The sequence below is a fragment of the Elephas maximus genome, chromosome 4, assembly GCF_024166365.1.
Source record: "Elephas maximus indicus isolate mEleMax1 chromosome 4, mEleMax1 primary haplotype, whole genome shotgun sequence".
Lineage (NCBI taxonomy): Eukaryota > Metazoa > Chordata > Mammalia > Proboscidea > Elephantidae > Elephas > Elephas maximus.
Genome location: NC_064822.1, coordinates 186,053,668 through 186,069,445, shown reverse-complemented (window position 1 = coordinate 186,069,445; position 15,778 = coordinate 186,053,668). Strand labels below are relative to the sequence as shown.

The following is a 15,778-nucleotide window of genomic DNA, read 5'->3' as shown; positions in this document are numbered from 1 at the left end:
GGCTCCAGGACCCACGTCGCCCCTCAGGGGCAGGAACTGCACTCACTGCTGAACTAGGGTTCCAGCCCCACACTGGCCCATTCTGCTCCTCAGAACCAGCGCCCACTCCCACGCCCCCATGACACCGCCTGACCCTCGCAACAACCAAATCAGGCCTCGTCCTCATTTCTGTCTCCCAGCCACCCCTGCGAACTTGCAGACGGACACTGAGGCTTAGGGGGTGAAAGCGGTGCTCGAGGCCGCTGTGCCCGATGCAAGGCCTTTGAGCTGGTGCTGGTGGGCTCACCATGCTTGGCGTTCTGTGTGGTGCGCCTTCGCAGGCTGTGCTCCAACAGCTGGTGGGTGCGGGTAGGGCTGGCTCCTGCCATCAGGCGGACGGTGGCTTCGTGCAGGAACACCTGGGGGAGATGCAGTCGAGCCCCAGGTCCTCAGGTGTCCACTGCCCCAGTGGGTCCCTCTCCCTCTGCCATCTCTTCTGCCACGTGATGACACCCCTTCTTCTCTCCATACTACCCTGCCTCACTCACTCCTGACAGCAGCCTCCACTGCCCTGCACTCCAATCCTGAGCCAAGCCTAGCCAGAATCCTGAGGGAGCAGGAGGGATGAAGAACAAAGCAGAGGTGAGGGGCGGGGTCAGGAGTGAGGCCGAGATGCTGGAAAGGGGCAAGAGGCCTGAGTTCCCTACTGGAGATGAGGGAGCCTGCTGTTCCCATGGGGCTGGGAGACAAGTCACCTGGTGAAGGCACAAATCCTCTGAGGCTACCTCCAGCTTGAAAAGAGGACAGAAGAGGAAGGAGGGACAGAAGGGCCAGGACCAGGGAGGTGCAGGGTCCTACTTCCTTCCGTTTCTTCAGAAAGAGACTGGAAGGTTCCAGGAGAAGGCCTGAAACTCTCATGTAATATGAGTTACTGGGGAGCTTGGGGGGAGGCGTCTTTACATCCTGTACCACCTGTGGGGAGGGTCTTGAGTGCGCCCGTAGCAGGAGGTGACAGGGAACCTATGAAGGGTCTGAGTGGGAAACCGGCAGGAAGGAAACGGCATTTGAAGAGGAGGGCTTTGATGCCAGCTGCTCCTTAGCAGATGGAAGGCAGCTGGAACTGCTCCCAGGAGGCAGGGCTGGCCCAGGCCCCAGGGCCCACTTCTACTTCTCTGCAGCAAGAGCTGACCTCACACGATGACATCTATCACCTGCTGGGTCTGGCCTGCTCATGCACACTAGAACTTGAGTGACAGGAGGGACACGAGTGTAAGCTCGTGAGGCCCACAGCACCCAGGGCAGCAGCCTCCCTCAGGGCCCTTCTTTCCTCTGTCCTGCCAAACAAAGCCCCCCTCCCCCACTGGCACTTCTGGCCTCCTCATCTGACTTTCTGGAAAACAATTCAGGTAACGATGCCAAACATATTACTCTAATTACCAATAAAAGTATAACAAACGAGGAAATGATCTGAGTCCAGCAAGTCAGTCACACAACTGTCCTCAGAGACCCTCGACTCCTGTGGCTGGCACCGGGGTCTCGGTGGGGAAAGTCAGGCAGCAGAGCTGAAGGGCTCCGAGAAAGAATCAAAGTGGACTTTCCTTGAAATGCGGTTCCAGGGAGTGTCTGTCCTCTAGCAACCAGTTACCCACGTCCAAGAGGGGCGTCCTCAGGCTCAAGCCCTGGACAGGCCAGGGGCGCCCTACTTATTCCCAAGCCCCCCAGACTCCACCTGTCCCAGCATTGTCTGGTGGGTTACAGCTCCATGCCAGCCACCCTCTCCGCAGGCACAGAGTGGCCGGCTCACTGCTGCGCTCCAGGGCTGGGCACACAGTAGGTACTCAATCAAGCAGAGGAGGGCATGGCGCCCAGCCCAGTGTCGGGCCTGAACGGGTGCCTGACAGGTCACCTGGCTGACCTCAGAGGGCCAACTGCACAATTATGAACTGGGCCCCACAGCCGTGGCCTCTTGAAGCCCAGGAGGGAGCCCGATGAGGGCCCAGTCACCTCCTCCTGCCCGTTCTTGCTGTTGGGCCTCACCTTGCGGTATGCCGGGCGGAAGCTGTGGGCCAGCCTGCGCAGGCTGCCCAGGTCTCGCTGGAAGCCAGCCAGCTCGGCACCCGATGCCTGGTAGGTCTCACCCAGGGCCTGGCTGGCGCCTGCCTGCTTCTGCCAGAGTACAGTCCTCAGCGACAGCAGCAGGTCACAGGTGAGCAGCTGGACCACCTGTGGGAGGGCCCAGAGGGAGGAGTCAGGTGACCAGCAGGGGTCCCAGCCCAGGCTGGGCAATCAGAGAGCCCCAGATGGGGGCAGCCTGGCAAAGCACTGCAGGGAGGGAGAGGAGAGCCAGAGGCGAACTTGGTCTCATGTCACCTCTTTTTGTGGCTCTGGGAGGTGGAAGAGGTATTCCCTCCCGTTCTGCAGGTGAGAGCCGAGGCTCACAGAGGTGCAGGAGTCAGGAGTCTGCAGAGGGGGACAGTGGCAGGGGCAGGAGGGAAACCCTGGTGGGTCTGCTGGGAAGGCTCAGGTTTTTCCTGCCCCAGCGGAGACCCCTGGCTGGCCCAGAGGTGGACACGCGACTTTCCCTGCCCCCAAGGCTCTGGACGAGGCGAGGCTGCCTGTGCTGCACAGGCCCTGCTGACAGCCCCAAAGTGGCATGGGTAAGGACCTCCTCCAACAAAGCTGACACATCTAAGATGTGGGCACCCGAGGGGCACTTCTGGACCAGGGAACAGCAGGGCCGCCAGGCTCCACAGGGTCCCCTCTCCTCCTCCCACTCTCCCACCAGCAGTCCCAGACCCCAGGGCAGCCACAGCCGTTTGCTCCCCAGACTGCACTGCGGCTGCTTGGTTCTCCCACCGAGACAAATTTCCCATCCTGCCTGTGGGGGCCCCAGTTCAGGGGCCTGGGCCCTTCTGCATGCTGACACCAGGTCACTGTGGGCTGGTGTTCCATCCCAGATTCTGCACACTGTAACGGGCTGGTGCCCTGTCTCAGGTTCTACCCTGCCTGTCACTGGGACTGGTTCCCTGTCCCGGGTTCTGCGCACTGCCTGTCACTGTGGGCTGGTGTCCTGTTCCAGGTTCTGCACACTGCCTGTCACTGTGGGCTGGTGTCCTGTCCCAGGTTCTGCATGCTGCCTGTCACTGGGGCTGATGCCCTGCCCTGGGTTCTGCACAGTCACTGGGGGCTCGTGCCCCATCCTGGGTTCTGCACGCTGCCTGTCACTGGGGCTGGCCTGCCATCCCGGGTTCGGCCTGGGCCCCTTGATGTCCTCCAGCCAGAAGTGCCAGTCTAGTCACCCAGGGACCAAACCCCAGCAAGGGCTGAGTTTGACCCCCAGGCCTCTCCCTGGCCCCCTTCCTGAGTTAAAGCGTGCTCTTCCAGGTGAGCAGACAGGCGAGCAACCGGTAATTCCCTTCCAGTTGTGCGCACGCCTCCTGGGTGGGCCGTGCCATGTGGCCCGACAGTGGCTTAATGGCCACAGTGCCCTGTAACAAGGATCCCTGCCCTGGTGCAGGTGGGGAGGTCTCCTCGCAGGCGGGCAGGTGGGTGGGCAGGCCTCTGGGATGCACTGTGGGAACATTGCACGGAGCTACACAACATGCAATGCAACTACAATGCACCCCAGCTGCCCGCCAGGGGTGCTGTCGTCGCTGCTCAGTAGGCTGCAAGGAGGCATGGCTGGTGGGAGGACCTGCAGCTGCAGAGCACTGTGGGCAGGTGGGGGGAGCCTGAGGCTGCAGAGCACTGTGGGTGGTGGGGGGACCTGGGGCTGCAAAGCACTGTGGGCGGAGGGGGGCCCTGGGGCTGCAGAGTGCTGTGGGCAGGTGGGTGGAGCCTGGGGCTGCAGAGCGCTGTGGGCGGAGGGGCTGCAGAGCACTGTAGGTGGGTGGGGGGAGCCTGGGGCTGCAATGCACTGTGGGCGGAGGGGGGACCTAGGGCTGCAGAACGCTGTGGGCACGTAGGGGGAACCTGGGGCTGCAGTGCACTGTGGGCAGGACCTAGGATTCAGGGAACACACCTGACCCTGGAAACAAAAAAAGAGAGCCCAACTTGGCCAGTTGGCCATATTTTTGGAAAAGAAGGCTCTCGGACAACACCAGGCGCTGGGTACACTCAAGGAGGGGGTCAGCTTCTCACCAACCAGAGCTGAGTACCTCCTGAGGGGTGCTCGAGATGCCCCCAACTCACTTGGTTGAGGGTGGGGTCGGAGGCGGCTCCACTGACATTGAGGCTGCTCCACAGGTGGCTGCTGGCCCTCTCACAGTGGCAGAAGCTCTGCTGCCCATCGGCCTTCCCTGAGAGAGAGGCATGAATGGCTCTGCAGGCATGGAAGACGGCCTTCACCAGTGGGCTCCTGCGGCGGGAGAGATGAGGTCAGCCCCGGTGTGGGGGGGAGGGCAGTTACGTCCCTTGGTAACAGGAGGCAGAGCCCAGCTGGGTGAACGGGCCCTAGGTGACTGCTAACCTCATGCTACCGTGATGTGAGGGTCAGGCCCAGCTCCAGGTCTGATGTGGCCGGCTGGGGCCTTCTCTGGCTGCCCCCCAGGTTGGGCCCTTTGTTCCCACCTCTGCTCCCCCACAGACCAGGCTGCCTTTGAACTACTGGTTTATGGGCCTCTCCCTCACCTGACGCTGTGTGGGCTCTTGGAGGCTGACCCCTGGCCTGGAACCCCTTCCTGTGAAGCTGAAGGGACGTGCTGCTTTCCAGGCCCTCGAGAGGTGGCGGAAGCAGGCTGGCCTGCTGAAGGCCCACAGAAGACAACCTGTGCTGGGTGGTCCTGCCATGCCCCAGAGGCCCGCCCTGGCCCCACCCCACTCCTCTGCCCCCTCACCCTGCTTTATATGTTCTTCCCAGCCTAAGCACCACCTTCATTACTGCATATATTTACTGCCAGAGCCTCGAAGAGCCCAGCTCTGAGTAGGTCCTCAGGGAAGTATCTGTGAGGGATGACGGTATCACAGGAGTGCAGGAGACCCCTGGAGACATGTGCAGCCAACGAGGAAGGAATCCTCCAGGCGGCAATCTGTGCCTCAGTTTCCTTATCTATAAAGTGGCCACGATGCCGCTGGCTGCTACCTACGGCGTCATAAAGTGCTGGCCCTGTTACACGTGCCTGCTGTCTAAGGGACCACTCCCCCGGAAGCCTGGTGCTCAGCTCTCTGCAGGAACTTAGCCTGTGTTCAGAGCAGAGGGGAAAGGATGGGGGGTGGGGCAGGGGGAGTGTTCTTACAGCATCTTTTCCCTGAAGAGCAAAGGGGCCCAGGAGTGACTGAATGCAGGTGGTGGGGGACCTGCTGAGGCATCTTAGCTGCACGCTGGGATCTGCCACTTAGAAGTGGGGTGACTTTAGGCAAGCTACCTCCCTGAGCCTCAGTTTCCTCAGGTGAGTTGGCTGGGAGACAGTGTACACATGGGTGAAGCTCTACTATAGGGCCGGGTGCTCACTGGCCAGGGGCTTAAAATGGAGCAACGGAAATGAAATTGGGGGTATTAGGCCTTCTTCAGGGAACACAGGACTTCAAACCTGCTTAGGCCCCCTTTTCTTGGCTCCGTGTTCACCTGGTTAAGAGCTGCTTGGTGGGACACAATAGTCTTGGATCTAAGGCCAGGACCTCACAGGGCTTTGATGCCAGGGAGCACTTTGCAATTTCTCTGAAGTGGCAAAAATGCCAGGAACACTCAGATCCAATCAGGAGCAGCCTGGGTGTCGGTGTGCAGGGCTACCTGTCACAAAGGGCCGAATGTCCCCAAGAAGCTGACAGAAGTGCCCAAAGCAGAAGGTCATAAGCTTTCAGGTTGAGCTGAAGGCCTTTTAGTTATGGAACAAGGTTGATATTGCTGCTGGTGGGGACAGTGAGTGGCTAAGAGGGAACAGGGTGAAATGCTGGCATGTAGGGAAGACGCTCACTTCTCTGTGCCAGCCTTGAGATGCCACACTGCCTGTCCCCCAGTGACATGCCCCACAGCGATGCTCCCCAATGCGCCGGGGCCAGACTCTCCCCTGCACCTTGTGGCTCCTCAGAGGCCACACGAGGAGCCCTGGAAGCGGTACTCTCAGCTGCTGTGATGACTGCTGAGCTGTGCCCAGCACGACACAGGCAGGCGTACTGCCTAGCCACGCTTGGTTCTCCACGGTACCCGTTTCCTGTCTGTCATTCAGCTCTCCATCTGTCATTCAGTCCCGGGGCTGCCTGACTCCTCAGCGCAGCACAGCCACCCAGACCTGCGCCCCTCCCACTGATGTGAGTGGGCCTGGCACACAAGCTTTTTGGATGTCCAAGGTGGCCTACGCACTCGGTCACTTCCAGGGCCTTGGGGACACGCTCTACTTCGGCAAAATGAGAGCGCACAGCTGTGTCATCTCCCTGGAGCCAGCTGATGGCCATGGTGACTGCAGATGTCCACCACCGACAGACGACATCTGGACCTGGAGGGGAGCAGTACCACACGTCATTCCAGCACCCACAGAAGCCACGCTGTGGCGCTCAGCCCAGCTGGTTGCACCTGTGCCTGCATGGTGCACAGCCCCTTCACCTCTGGCGAGGGCCCAGGGGCCCAGGGGCCCAGGCTGCCCTCACAGTTCTGCTGGAAGCATCTGCCAGCACTGTCTTTGGCAAGTGACTGGCAGTGTCTATCAAGAGCCTTAAAAATGCTCACTCCTCGGGAACCATCCCCGAAGACAATTCATCAGACATGAAAGGGACTGGACAGTGGGTGGGAGAGAGATGCTGAAGAAGAGTGAGCTAAGTATATCAGGTGGACACTTGAGACTGTGTTGGCATCTCCTGTCTGGAGGGGGGATGGGAGGATAGAGAGAGTTGGAGGCTGGCAAAGTTTTCAAGAAAGGAGAGACTGGAAGGGCTGACTCATTAGGGGGAGAGCAAGTGGGAGTAAGGAGTAAGATGTATATTAACTTATATGTGACAGACTGACTTGATTTGTAAACGTTCACTTGAAGCTCAATAAAAGTTAATAAAAAAATATACATATATATACTAATGGCAAAAAAAAAAAAAATGCTCACTCCTATTGACCTAGTAATTCCACTTTCGGCAATCAATCACAAAGGAATTGGCATAAATAGAGAAAAAAAAGTTTAACGAAGATGGTTGCTGTACTGTTATTTTTAAGTAAAAACTTGGGCACAACCTAAACTTCCAACTGCCATAAAAAATGGCATTTTCAAAGCATTTATCATAATAGGCTCATGTTAAATCTTTTAAGTTTTTCTCTCTGTGAGCCTTAGTTTTCTTAATTGCAAAACTATGATCCTAGTGACCTCACCCAGCCCCTGGGGATGGTCACAGAAGACAAAAGGCACAAGGGCACATCCTTTTCTATGCCTTGAGACAGGCTGCAAGGTTAGTGGTCACAGTGGGCTGGCGGCTGTTCTGCAGTCCTTCTCTCCCTGGGAAGTAGCCCAGCACCCCCGTCTTGCCCTGAGGCCCCAGAAGCTTAAGAGGTGGCGGCTAATGTGCCATCACCCTGATGGCAGTTTAGGGATAGAAGCAAAGACGGCTCTGGTGCAAGTCAGCGGGCTGGGCTGTGTCACCCAAGGCAACAGGCAGCCGGAGGGAGTAGAGGTGCCCCTGAGAGGTCTGTGCAGCCGCGGTGTCAGACCCACCAGTAGCATGCATCAGGGGCCACTGCACATCTAAACGTTGTGCTCCGCCAGCCTGTGGTGCCTGGGCCGCGACCTGCCCACCCAGCCACTGTCCTGCTTCTGAGACTATTATTTCCTGCCCTAGAATGCGGCCCAGGAGGGGTAACTGTGGGTTGGTGCTGCATGGGATCCTGCGGAGACCCTCCAGCGTGCACTCCTAACTAAACCTGGGCCCTCCAGGAAGAAGGGCTGTGAGGGACTGAACTAAGGAGCCCTGAGACCTGAGGAACCCGCCACAAGGTGCATACCGAGGGCTGACTTGAGCACGGAGCTGCTGGCAAACGGCGGGGTCACAATCCCCACAGAGTCCACAAAAGAATTCAGCAATTTCAGGTACTCCAGAGCACTGGAGAATTCACTGGAAGGAAAAGGAAGGGCCCCGTGTGCAGCACAATGTACACAAAGGCCAGCTCAGCCCCTCAGCGCAGCTCCCCAGCTGCAGAACATACTTCGTCCCCCTGAGGGCCATTTTCGGCCCCTCCCCACAGCATCCCAGGCCCACCCAGGGGTCTGCCCCTGCACCACTGTGCCCCACAGCCCCGTTTCCCAGGCCTCTGGACTGCTACCAACCTGCTACCTTCCTCCAGCCCTTCTCATCCGTCACTCCCCAGCAAAATCAGACTCCCCACAAGGCCCAATTCAAAAGTCACCCCTCTCAGGAGCTTTCTCATCTCCCAGGCAGAACTGACCCTCCCCAGGTGCACTCCAGCCAGGACCTGGGCCTTGTACTAGGGTGACTTGGGCACCTGTCTGCCTCTGAGTCTGAAGGAAAGGCTGTACCCAGTAAGTATGTAAGAGTTAGAATTGGCCTGGCAGACTCAATGTGGGTCTGAGACTCAAAGGTGCCCGCACTCTGCTGAGCGCTCTGCTTCCATTTCTGTCCTTTCAACAGGCCACTCCGCAAAGAGGCAAACCAAACTAATCAAGTCCTTGACTTGCTCCACTTGGAGGAAGGACGGGGTCAGAGAATTTGGGGAAAAAGGCTGGATCGGAGCTCAGTGCAGGGTTCGGGTGCCAGGTTTGATAAACACACAGGAATAGTCTGATCTCCTGCCAGCCCTCCACGAGGGCCCATCTGCTTCTAGACGTGTGGGCACAAGCTCCCGGCCCCCCACCCCAGGTAGGGCCTGTTCTGGGGATGTTACCAGCCCCCTGAAGCAGAGGCTGTTCTGGGAAGTTACCAGCTCTCTTCTTCCTGGTCGCCAGCCTTCTTCTTGGCCTGAGGCTTCACTAAGGCTTCCACAGCTCGCTCCAGTAGGTTCTTGCAGAATGCCTGGTGGACCTGGGCAATGGGATCCGCTGGAGAAGAGGAGAAGGGCCAAGGAGAAGGATTAAATGGGTCTTCTTTGTGAGCCCATATTGTCTTTACAGAGAAATAGAAGGGTGAGGAGAGGAACCCCAAAATAGGTGTCCCCTCTGAATGGGGATCAAATTCCCCATCCCCCACCCAAACCCAGAACTATCTTGCTCAACAGTCTGCAAGATGGGGGAGGGGAGGGTGGTTATCACCAGTACCGAGGCACCCAAGACTATGTAGGTTCTGGTTTAGCTTGTGTGTGTGTGTGTGCGCACGTGTGTGTGTGTCAGGGCGGCGGGGGGTGCCCAGGGCTTCGATTCAAGGTTGGGGGCTGGAAGGTGGTGGCCTTGAGGCTGGTCAGCAATAGCATGTAGGAAGGTGGACAGCTACACGAAGTCTCAGCGGCATCTACTCTCCTCGTGGATCTAGACAGCGGACAGCCCAGAGGGGGCTGCTACTGCCACCACACTCACGATAGCGAATAACCTGCTCCTTCGCGTTTCCAGGCCCTTCTCATTGAACCTGTGAGCAGCAGCGATCTGGTTGAGGTGATTAAGTAAGGAGCCTTGTAAAACTGACAGCTGACGGTTGCTGGCAAGTCCCTTTACTAGCAGCCCCAAATCATGGCGTCATCAGTCCTCCCCGCCCTCAGGTGTCAAGGACATCTGGGCCTCAGTCTAATGAGGAGGAGGAATACTCAGGAACATGTTCTGGGTGACCAGGCCTAGGGCAGAGACTGCAAGAGCTGAAAACGCCAGCGGAAAGTCTATGCCGTAACACAAAGCAGTCAATGGGGACGGGGCTGGAAGGTTTAGGACTGTTTTCCTTCCATTCTTCCTTTTTGGTGTTGCAAACAATTCTTATATTGAGCAATGAAGTTATTGTTTTAAAAAAAAGAGCGGGGAACCCCCCCCAAATGTTTGCCATACACCCTGTAACTGTGATACTCTTCACTCTCCCAAGGCTCCCGATTTAGGGAGGTGGGAACAAGCAGAGAAGAAAGCCACTGGCTGCTCCAGGTCTGAGTCGACGCCAACCAGTCTCCACCACTCTGAGGCAGGCAAGTCAACTCCAATCATGATCAAATACCAGGGACAGAAAGCCAGTGTCTCCTCCCACCGCCTGGAGCCCTGTCCCTGCCACCACTCTGAGTACTTGATGACTGCCTGTCACCTATTGTTCCCTAGCAGTTCCATTTATGTCCAGCTGCTGGCCTGGTCCGCAAGCCCCACAGCCGCTGTCCCCCGAGCCCTGAGCTAGGGCTGAGAAGCCAGCTGGGCTTCATCCCAGACATCACGTGTGGCAGTGTACTGTAACAGCCACGGCCAGCTTGGTGGTTGACCCGACACGTGACCTCAGGCAGTTACTTAACTTCCCTGAGCCTCAGTAAAAAAGACAGGAGAATAAGACGGAGGTGACCTGTGTCCCAAGCATCTGGCGCTCAGTGACCTTACCGTACTGGGGCTCTCCTGGCTTTCTCATCTCACCTGGGTTCCTCTGGGCACAGTACAGACTCTCCTTGACCGTTGACTTCACTGACCAGCTTCGCTCCATGAAAAACTTCTGGCCCAAGGGGTGGCAGAGCCAGCGCAGGGAGTCAGGGACAGCGCTGCGGTCAGGGCCACAGAGGCTCTGGGCTCGGCTGAGGAAGTAGCTCTGTGGAATGACAAAGACTGGGGTGACACCAGGGAGGCAGAAGGCTAGTGACAACCCCCATGGGCCATCAGAAAGCAGGTGTGTACGGGGCTGTGTGTGTGTCTCTGTGTGTCTGTGTCTGTCCGCCTGCCTGTCTGGGAGAAAAGAGACCAGAGTGAGAGCCGGGCTCTTCCCAAGTACCTGGAAGGAAGTAACCCCACCACTGAAACTGGGGTGAGGGGGCGGTAGATCAGGTACAAAGCCCGGCAGGCAGGCGGGGTGGAGCCTCGGCACGTGGGCTCCTGCTGCCTCGTCCTAGGGCTGTGGATGCGTGAGAGAGCACTCAGAGACCACTCTTGCACTTCCACCCTCAGCCCCCGAGTGCTGCTGCGCAGGGCCAGGCAGCCCCCTCGATCCTGGGGCCTAACTTCCTTGAATGCCGCTGAACCTCGGGCTTTGGACTTTTTTTCATCTGTCATTTTAATCACATATCTTTCAGAGTATTTTTGGTAAAATTTTATTCAGCTTTATTTTTCATTCTTTTACCTTGAATGTGGTGAGTTTAGGGCAGTGCCTGGCACATAGTAAGCGGTCAGGCACTGTTATTTCCTCTCGTTATCATACAGATAGCTCTCGACAGGTAAAGGGGCGGCTGTGAAGCTTGTCCTTGACTTATGCAGGGGTCGGCATGTGTGTATACTCATGTATGTATGAGACACCCTCCCTCCAAAGCTAGCTCTGCAAGGGGTTGTCCAGCCCCCTACAGAGACCCCTCCACCACCCCTGGATGAACTCCCCGACATGAACACCAGCCTGCGAGGAAGGACCACAGGTGTCACTTTGAAAGCTCTCTGCTGGGCTATTCAAGGAGCCAGTGTCCCAGCCTTCCCAGCCCCTTAGCCGCTGCCACCCGGAGAACATCATTTCCAGGGCTCAGTAATAAGAATCGCAGGGTCAACACTGTCCACTCCTGTTCTGAGAAATTCCGACATTTTGTGAGTGAAGAGTTAGATCTTAACTCTAAAATCTGTAATTTCCAACCCACATGATACAGGCCAACCTGAACGAGCACAGACACAGACCTCGGGGCGCCTGAGGTAGGACTGCCAGGACGAGACTCCTGGATCTTGACCTTCACACGCATGTCTTCCTTTACAAGGGGGCAATTCTTCCTTGTCTGGACTCAGTCTGATGGCTCTGACCTTTCCTGTGCTCTAAGTAGCCATCAGCCAATCTCACAGCTTCCGGAGACGTGAATGCCAGGCTCAGAAACAGCGCTGCCAAAGTGCCCCTCAAGGAACATGGATGGAGAAGGGTGCCTCTCTCTCGGGAAATTTGGAGACAGCTGTCTGAACACGAGAGAAAACGACCTGGCCAAACCACTCTGGAGACGCGCTAACATCATCACGGGCAGCATATGGGGCCAGGTGGGAAGAAGGTCATTTAAACCTTGTGATTCAGGGTCAGCAGCACTGACGGCCTTTCCTCCTCTTTGCTGACCAATATCCTTGCAAAGTGTATTGGAGAGCAAAGGTACGAAGTTCCACAACCTTCTCCTGACCTCCACAAAGCATTCATGGAAACTAAGCTTGTAACTGCAATGGAGACAACAGCAGCTGACGAGCCTGGAAGGGACAGAGGTTGCTGTGGGTGGTGGGGAGTCCAGGGCCTCTGAAGTCCCAGGATCTGCTAACAGTTGCTCCCTGACCACAAACCTGATAAGCAAGGGAGCCTGGTGGCTGCTCCAGGAGAAACCGAGGACCAACTGGGCCCAGAGTCACACACAGAAGAAACAAAGCTTAGTCAGGAAGTACTGCAAGACAAACCCAGAGGAGCTATATGGAACATCAAGTGAAAATATATTTTTAAGCTTAATTCCTAATAAAGAAAAAAAACCTTAGTTATAACAAATCTCAGTGGGGCGTGAGGGGCACTTGAGTTTCGTGGTTGAAACTAGTAAGAAAATATAAATCCTGGGATACCGTCAGCCACCATATGGCTTCTGTGAGGAAGATTGAGAAAATAATTTTTGTTGCTCTTTTAATTTTCTTGGCATTATAGTTCTATAATAATTTTCCTAAATTTTATAGACACTAGAATTCTCCTGGGCTGGGTTCTGGCAACTCTTTCCCCTATAACTCACCTGGCTAATCACCCAGGGTGAGAGGCTTGGCAGGAGACCTGCCGCCAGAACTATTTAAATCCTAGGAGCCGCTCCCGCCCCCACTGCAAGGACCAATTCCAACTTCAGGTTGTGTCCTCCCTCTCATCTAGTCCCATGGTTCTCAAACTGTGTGCCAAGGTACTGCAAGCGCCTCAGTGAATTCACAGGGCACTGACGGATGTTTTAAATTTTTGAGGGAAATACCGCGATCCTCGACACTCGCTGAACACGATGGAAACTATTAGACTGAGGTCGTTCACAGTCTCAACATCGGATCCCGCTCCATTCCTTTGGATGACGTATTTTTACAAAGCTGGGTTTTCAGCGAACACCATGAGAAAAAGTGAGTACTGTGTAAAACTCAGCGTGGAACAGGGCATGAGGGTGGCAGTGTCTCATCTGACTCCAAGTTTGAGTAGTTGTATGCTATCCACCAGGTGCATGCATCCCATTAGTGCACAGCTGCGGTTACTTAAGAATGAAATAAAAATATTATTTCTGCTTTCCATTTTCTGTATTACTTTTTCAAATAACTACTAAGTTGTTGGACGCAATTATTAAGTAGCTTGGACCTAACTACTTAACAGAGTTGTCTAGGGGAGCCATGAAGAGATTACCAAGACACGAAGGGAGCCATGAACCAAGAGTTTGGGAACTGCTGGGCTAAACCATTTTCACAGAGCCAGCTCTCCACGTGCCCGCAGTACCCCGACTCATTTACTAGCTAAACACATCTCACCAAATTCAATGCTTCCCCTTCTTTAAGAAAGTACTGTCTGGAGAAGCAAATGGATGAACGAAGCAGCTACTTTATTAGCGTTCACAGTTACCCTTGCCCACCTAACTGAGAACTGTACTAAGACACTGCAAACTTGGCAATGCCCTTAAAGCTCCAACCATGATATGTTCTGCCCCGGCATCACCATTTCTTAGAGGTTTGGCCTGAAGGAACGTTTGCGTCAGTGTGTGAAGACAGCATACGCTGATGCTCCCTGCAGCACTGTTTGTAACAACAAATACTGGCAACAACCCAAAAGCCACAGCAAAGAACTGGTTCAGTCGCTGACAGTGTTTACACACACTGCAGTACCCAGTACCTCTGTAAAATAACGAGGCTGACAAAGATGTCCAGGATCTTTCATTATGCTGAAAAAAGCAAGTGGCAAAACAGGGCTTTCGGTATGATCACGTTTAAAAATGATAACGTACATATGCTAGTATATGCAGAAAATGAACCTCTGAGGAAATAAACACCAAACTCTTCACTGCTTGTTAGACAAACCAAGGATTTTCCTGGGGGCTCCTGGGGAGAGTTTTAAGGGAAATAACAAACAACAGGCACACCAATCTATGGTGACAGAACGCACAGTAGTGGTCACCATTGGGAGGGTGAGTTGGAAAGGACCTAAAGGAGGCTTCTAAGGGTGATGGTATCATGGGGGGAACAAAATACATGCTGTAAAACCTATCCTGGTCACCCAGAGGACACAGGTCTGTGTCCTTATTCAACCCCAGGTCATCATTACGACTACTGAGATGTGAAAACTAAAACCGCAATGGCTTGTTTTAAACACGTCTGATGTATTCAGCGAAGTGGGCCCTGAGTAAAAACACATCTGCTTCTGCCGGAGGAAGAGGAAGCCTGGGTGGACCAGCTGATAACAAGTGCCACGGGTTATGCGATTGTGATTCCCCGGGCCTGGCGTGTAGCCCACTGGCAGTGCTTGAGGACTGCAGTTGCCACCCTGTATGACCCAAGCTCCTTGAGACTCGCACTGTTTCTTATTTCTGGATTCACGGTGCTGAGACTGACACAAGGTATGCAATAAATATCTTTTGCATGAAAGAAAGAACCAAGAGATACGACCAGAAGATCCCAAGAATTTTTATGACCACTTGAAGAGCAGAAGAGATAAGTCTTAACCCACCAAGTTATAGGTCACTCTGCATACTGAACCAATCTTCTCATCTCAGGGCACTGAAACATCCTGGTTATGAGTCCACTGGCCAGTAAGGGCCACGAGGAAGGAATTTTGGTCTGGTTTGTTCCCTGCTGTAGTAAGTGCCTGTGGGATGGCTGACTGAAAGAATGTCTTCCCCTCTAGGTGGTCAGCGCCTGAGGGCAGGCCCGGGGCTTTGATTTTGCACCCTTAGCACATGGCTGGGAAATGTGCTCCACAGAGGTAGGAGGAAGTGAATGGAAGGGTACTCACGGCCAGGAAGCCCAGCTTGCCTCCACAACGGGTCTGGAGTCCCATGGCAGCAGTCAGATGGATCTCGACCAGCGTGCTGGGTGGGATTTTCTCCTCCGCACACTCTGCCAGGTTGACGGCACACAGAGCCATGTGCACGTCTGAACAGGCGGATCCCACGGAAAGCTTCCCTGTGAGGCCAAAACACGAATGTTGACAAATCCCCCACAGAACTTTCCCTGCTTTCTAGCACATCAGTGGAACCAGAGGAGAAAGCACAAGAGCTCTATGATCAGACGGCCCTGGGTGGAGTCCAGCCTCCACGACGTACTAGCTGTGTGCTCCTTTCTAACTCACAGGGTTGCTGGGGTCAAGAGAAAACGCATGACAGGGCTGGGCCCAGGGTTCTTGTACAAATGGGAACAGTCAGGGCTGCGGGTCACTGGACAGGACTCAGAGGCACACACTCTGCAACAAGGTCTAAAACAGCATCAACTGCACGGCCACATTGTACTAATACACTCCTGCGCCCCCAAAGTTCCAAGAAAAAAAACCAAACATCCTGTCGCCGAGTCAATTCCGACTCATAGCGACCCTATAGGATAGAGTAGAATGACCCCATAGGGTTTCCAAGGAGCGGCTGGTGGATTCAAACTGCTGACCTTTTGGTGAGCAGCTGAGCTCTTAACCACTGTGCCACCAGTGAAAAATTAAATTTCCTGATTTGAATTTACTTTCATTTAAAAAAAAAAATTCACAAAATATAAGCATGTCCCCTTTCGAGGGGAGAAGTAACACAAAGCTCATCAACGACAGAGCTGGACATACCTTGGGTTAGCAGCTA

At 55.1% G+C, this 15,778-nt stretch overlaps 1 protein-coding gene across 1 annotated transcript in view; it reads right to left on the bottom strand.

The window, feature by feature from the left end:
- The window catches only part of SREBF2 (sterol regulatory element binding transcription factor 2), a 68,905-nt gene that overhangs the window by 2,167 nt on the left and 50,960 nt on the right, over window positions 1-15,778 (bottom strand). The window contains exons 11-18 of the mRNA XM_049884514.1: window positions 14,956-15,125; window positions 10,431-10,599; window positions 8,828-8,945; window positions 7,895-8,004; window positions 6,278-6,410; window positions 4,171-4,336; window positions 2,017-2,202; window positions 287-398 (exon numbers count right to left, since the gene is read on the bottom strand). Coding sequence (XP_049740471.1) covers window positions 287-398; window positions 2,017-2,202; window positions 4,171-4,336; window positions 6,278-6,410; window positions 7,895-8,004; window positions 8,828-8,945; window positions 10,431-10,599; window positions 14,956-15,125 — 1,164 coding nt within the window. The remainder of the gene's footprint in view (window positions 1-286; window positions 399-2,016; window positions 2,203-4,170; window positions 4,337-6,277; window positions 6,411-7,894; window positions 8,005-8,827; window positions 8,946-10,430; window positions 10,600-14,955; window positions 15,126-15,778) is intronic.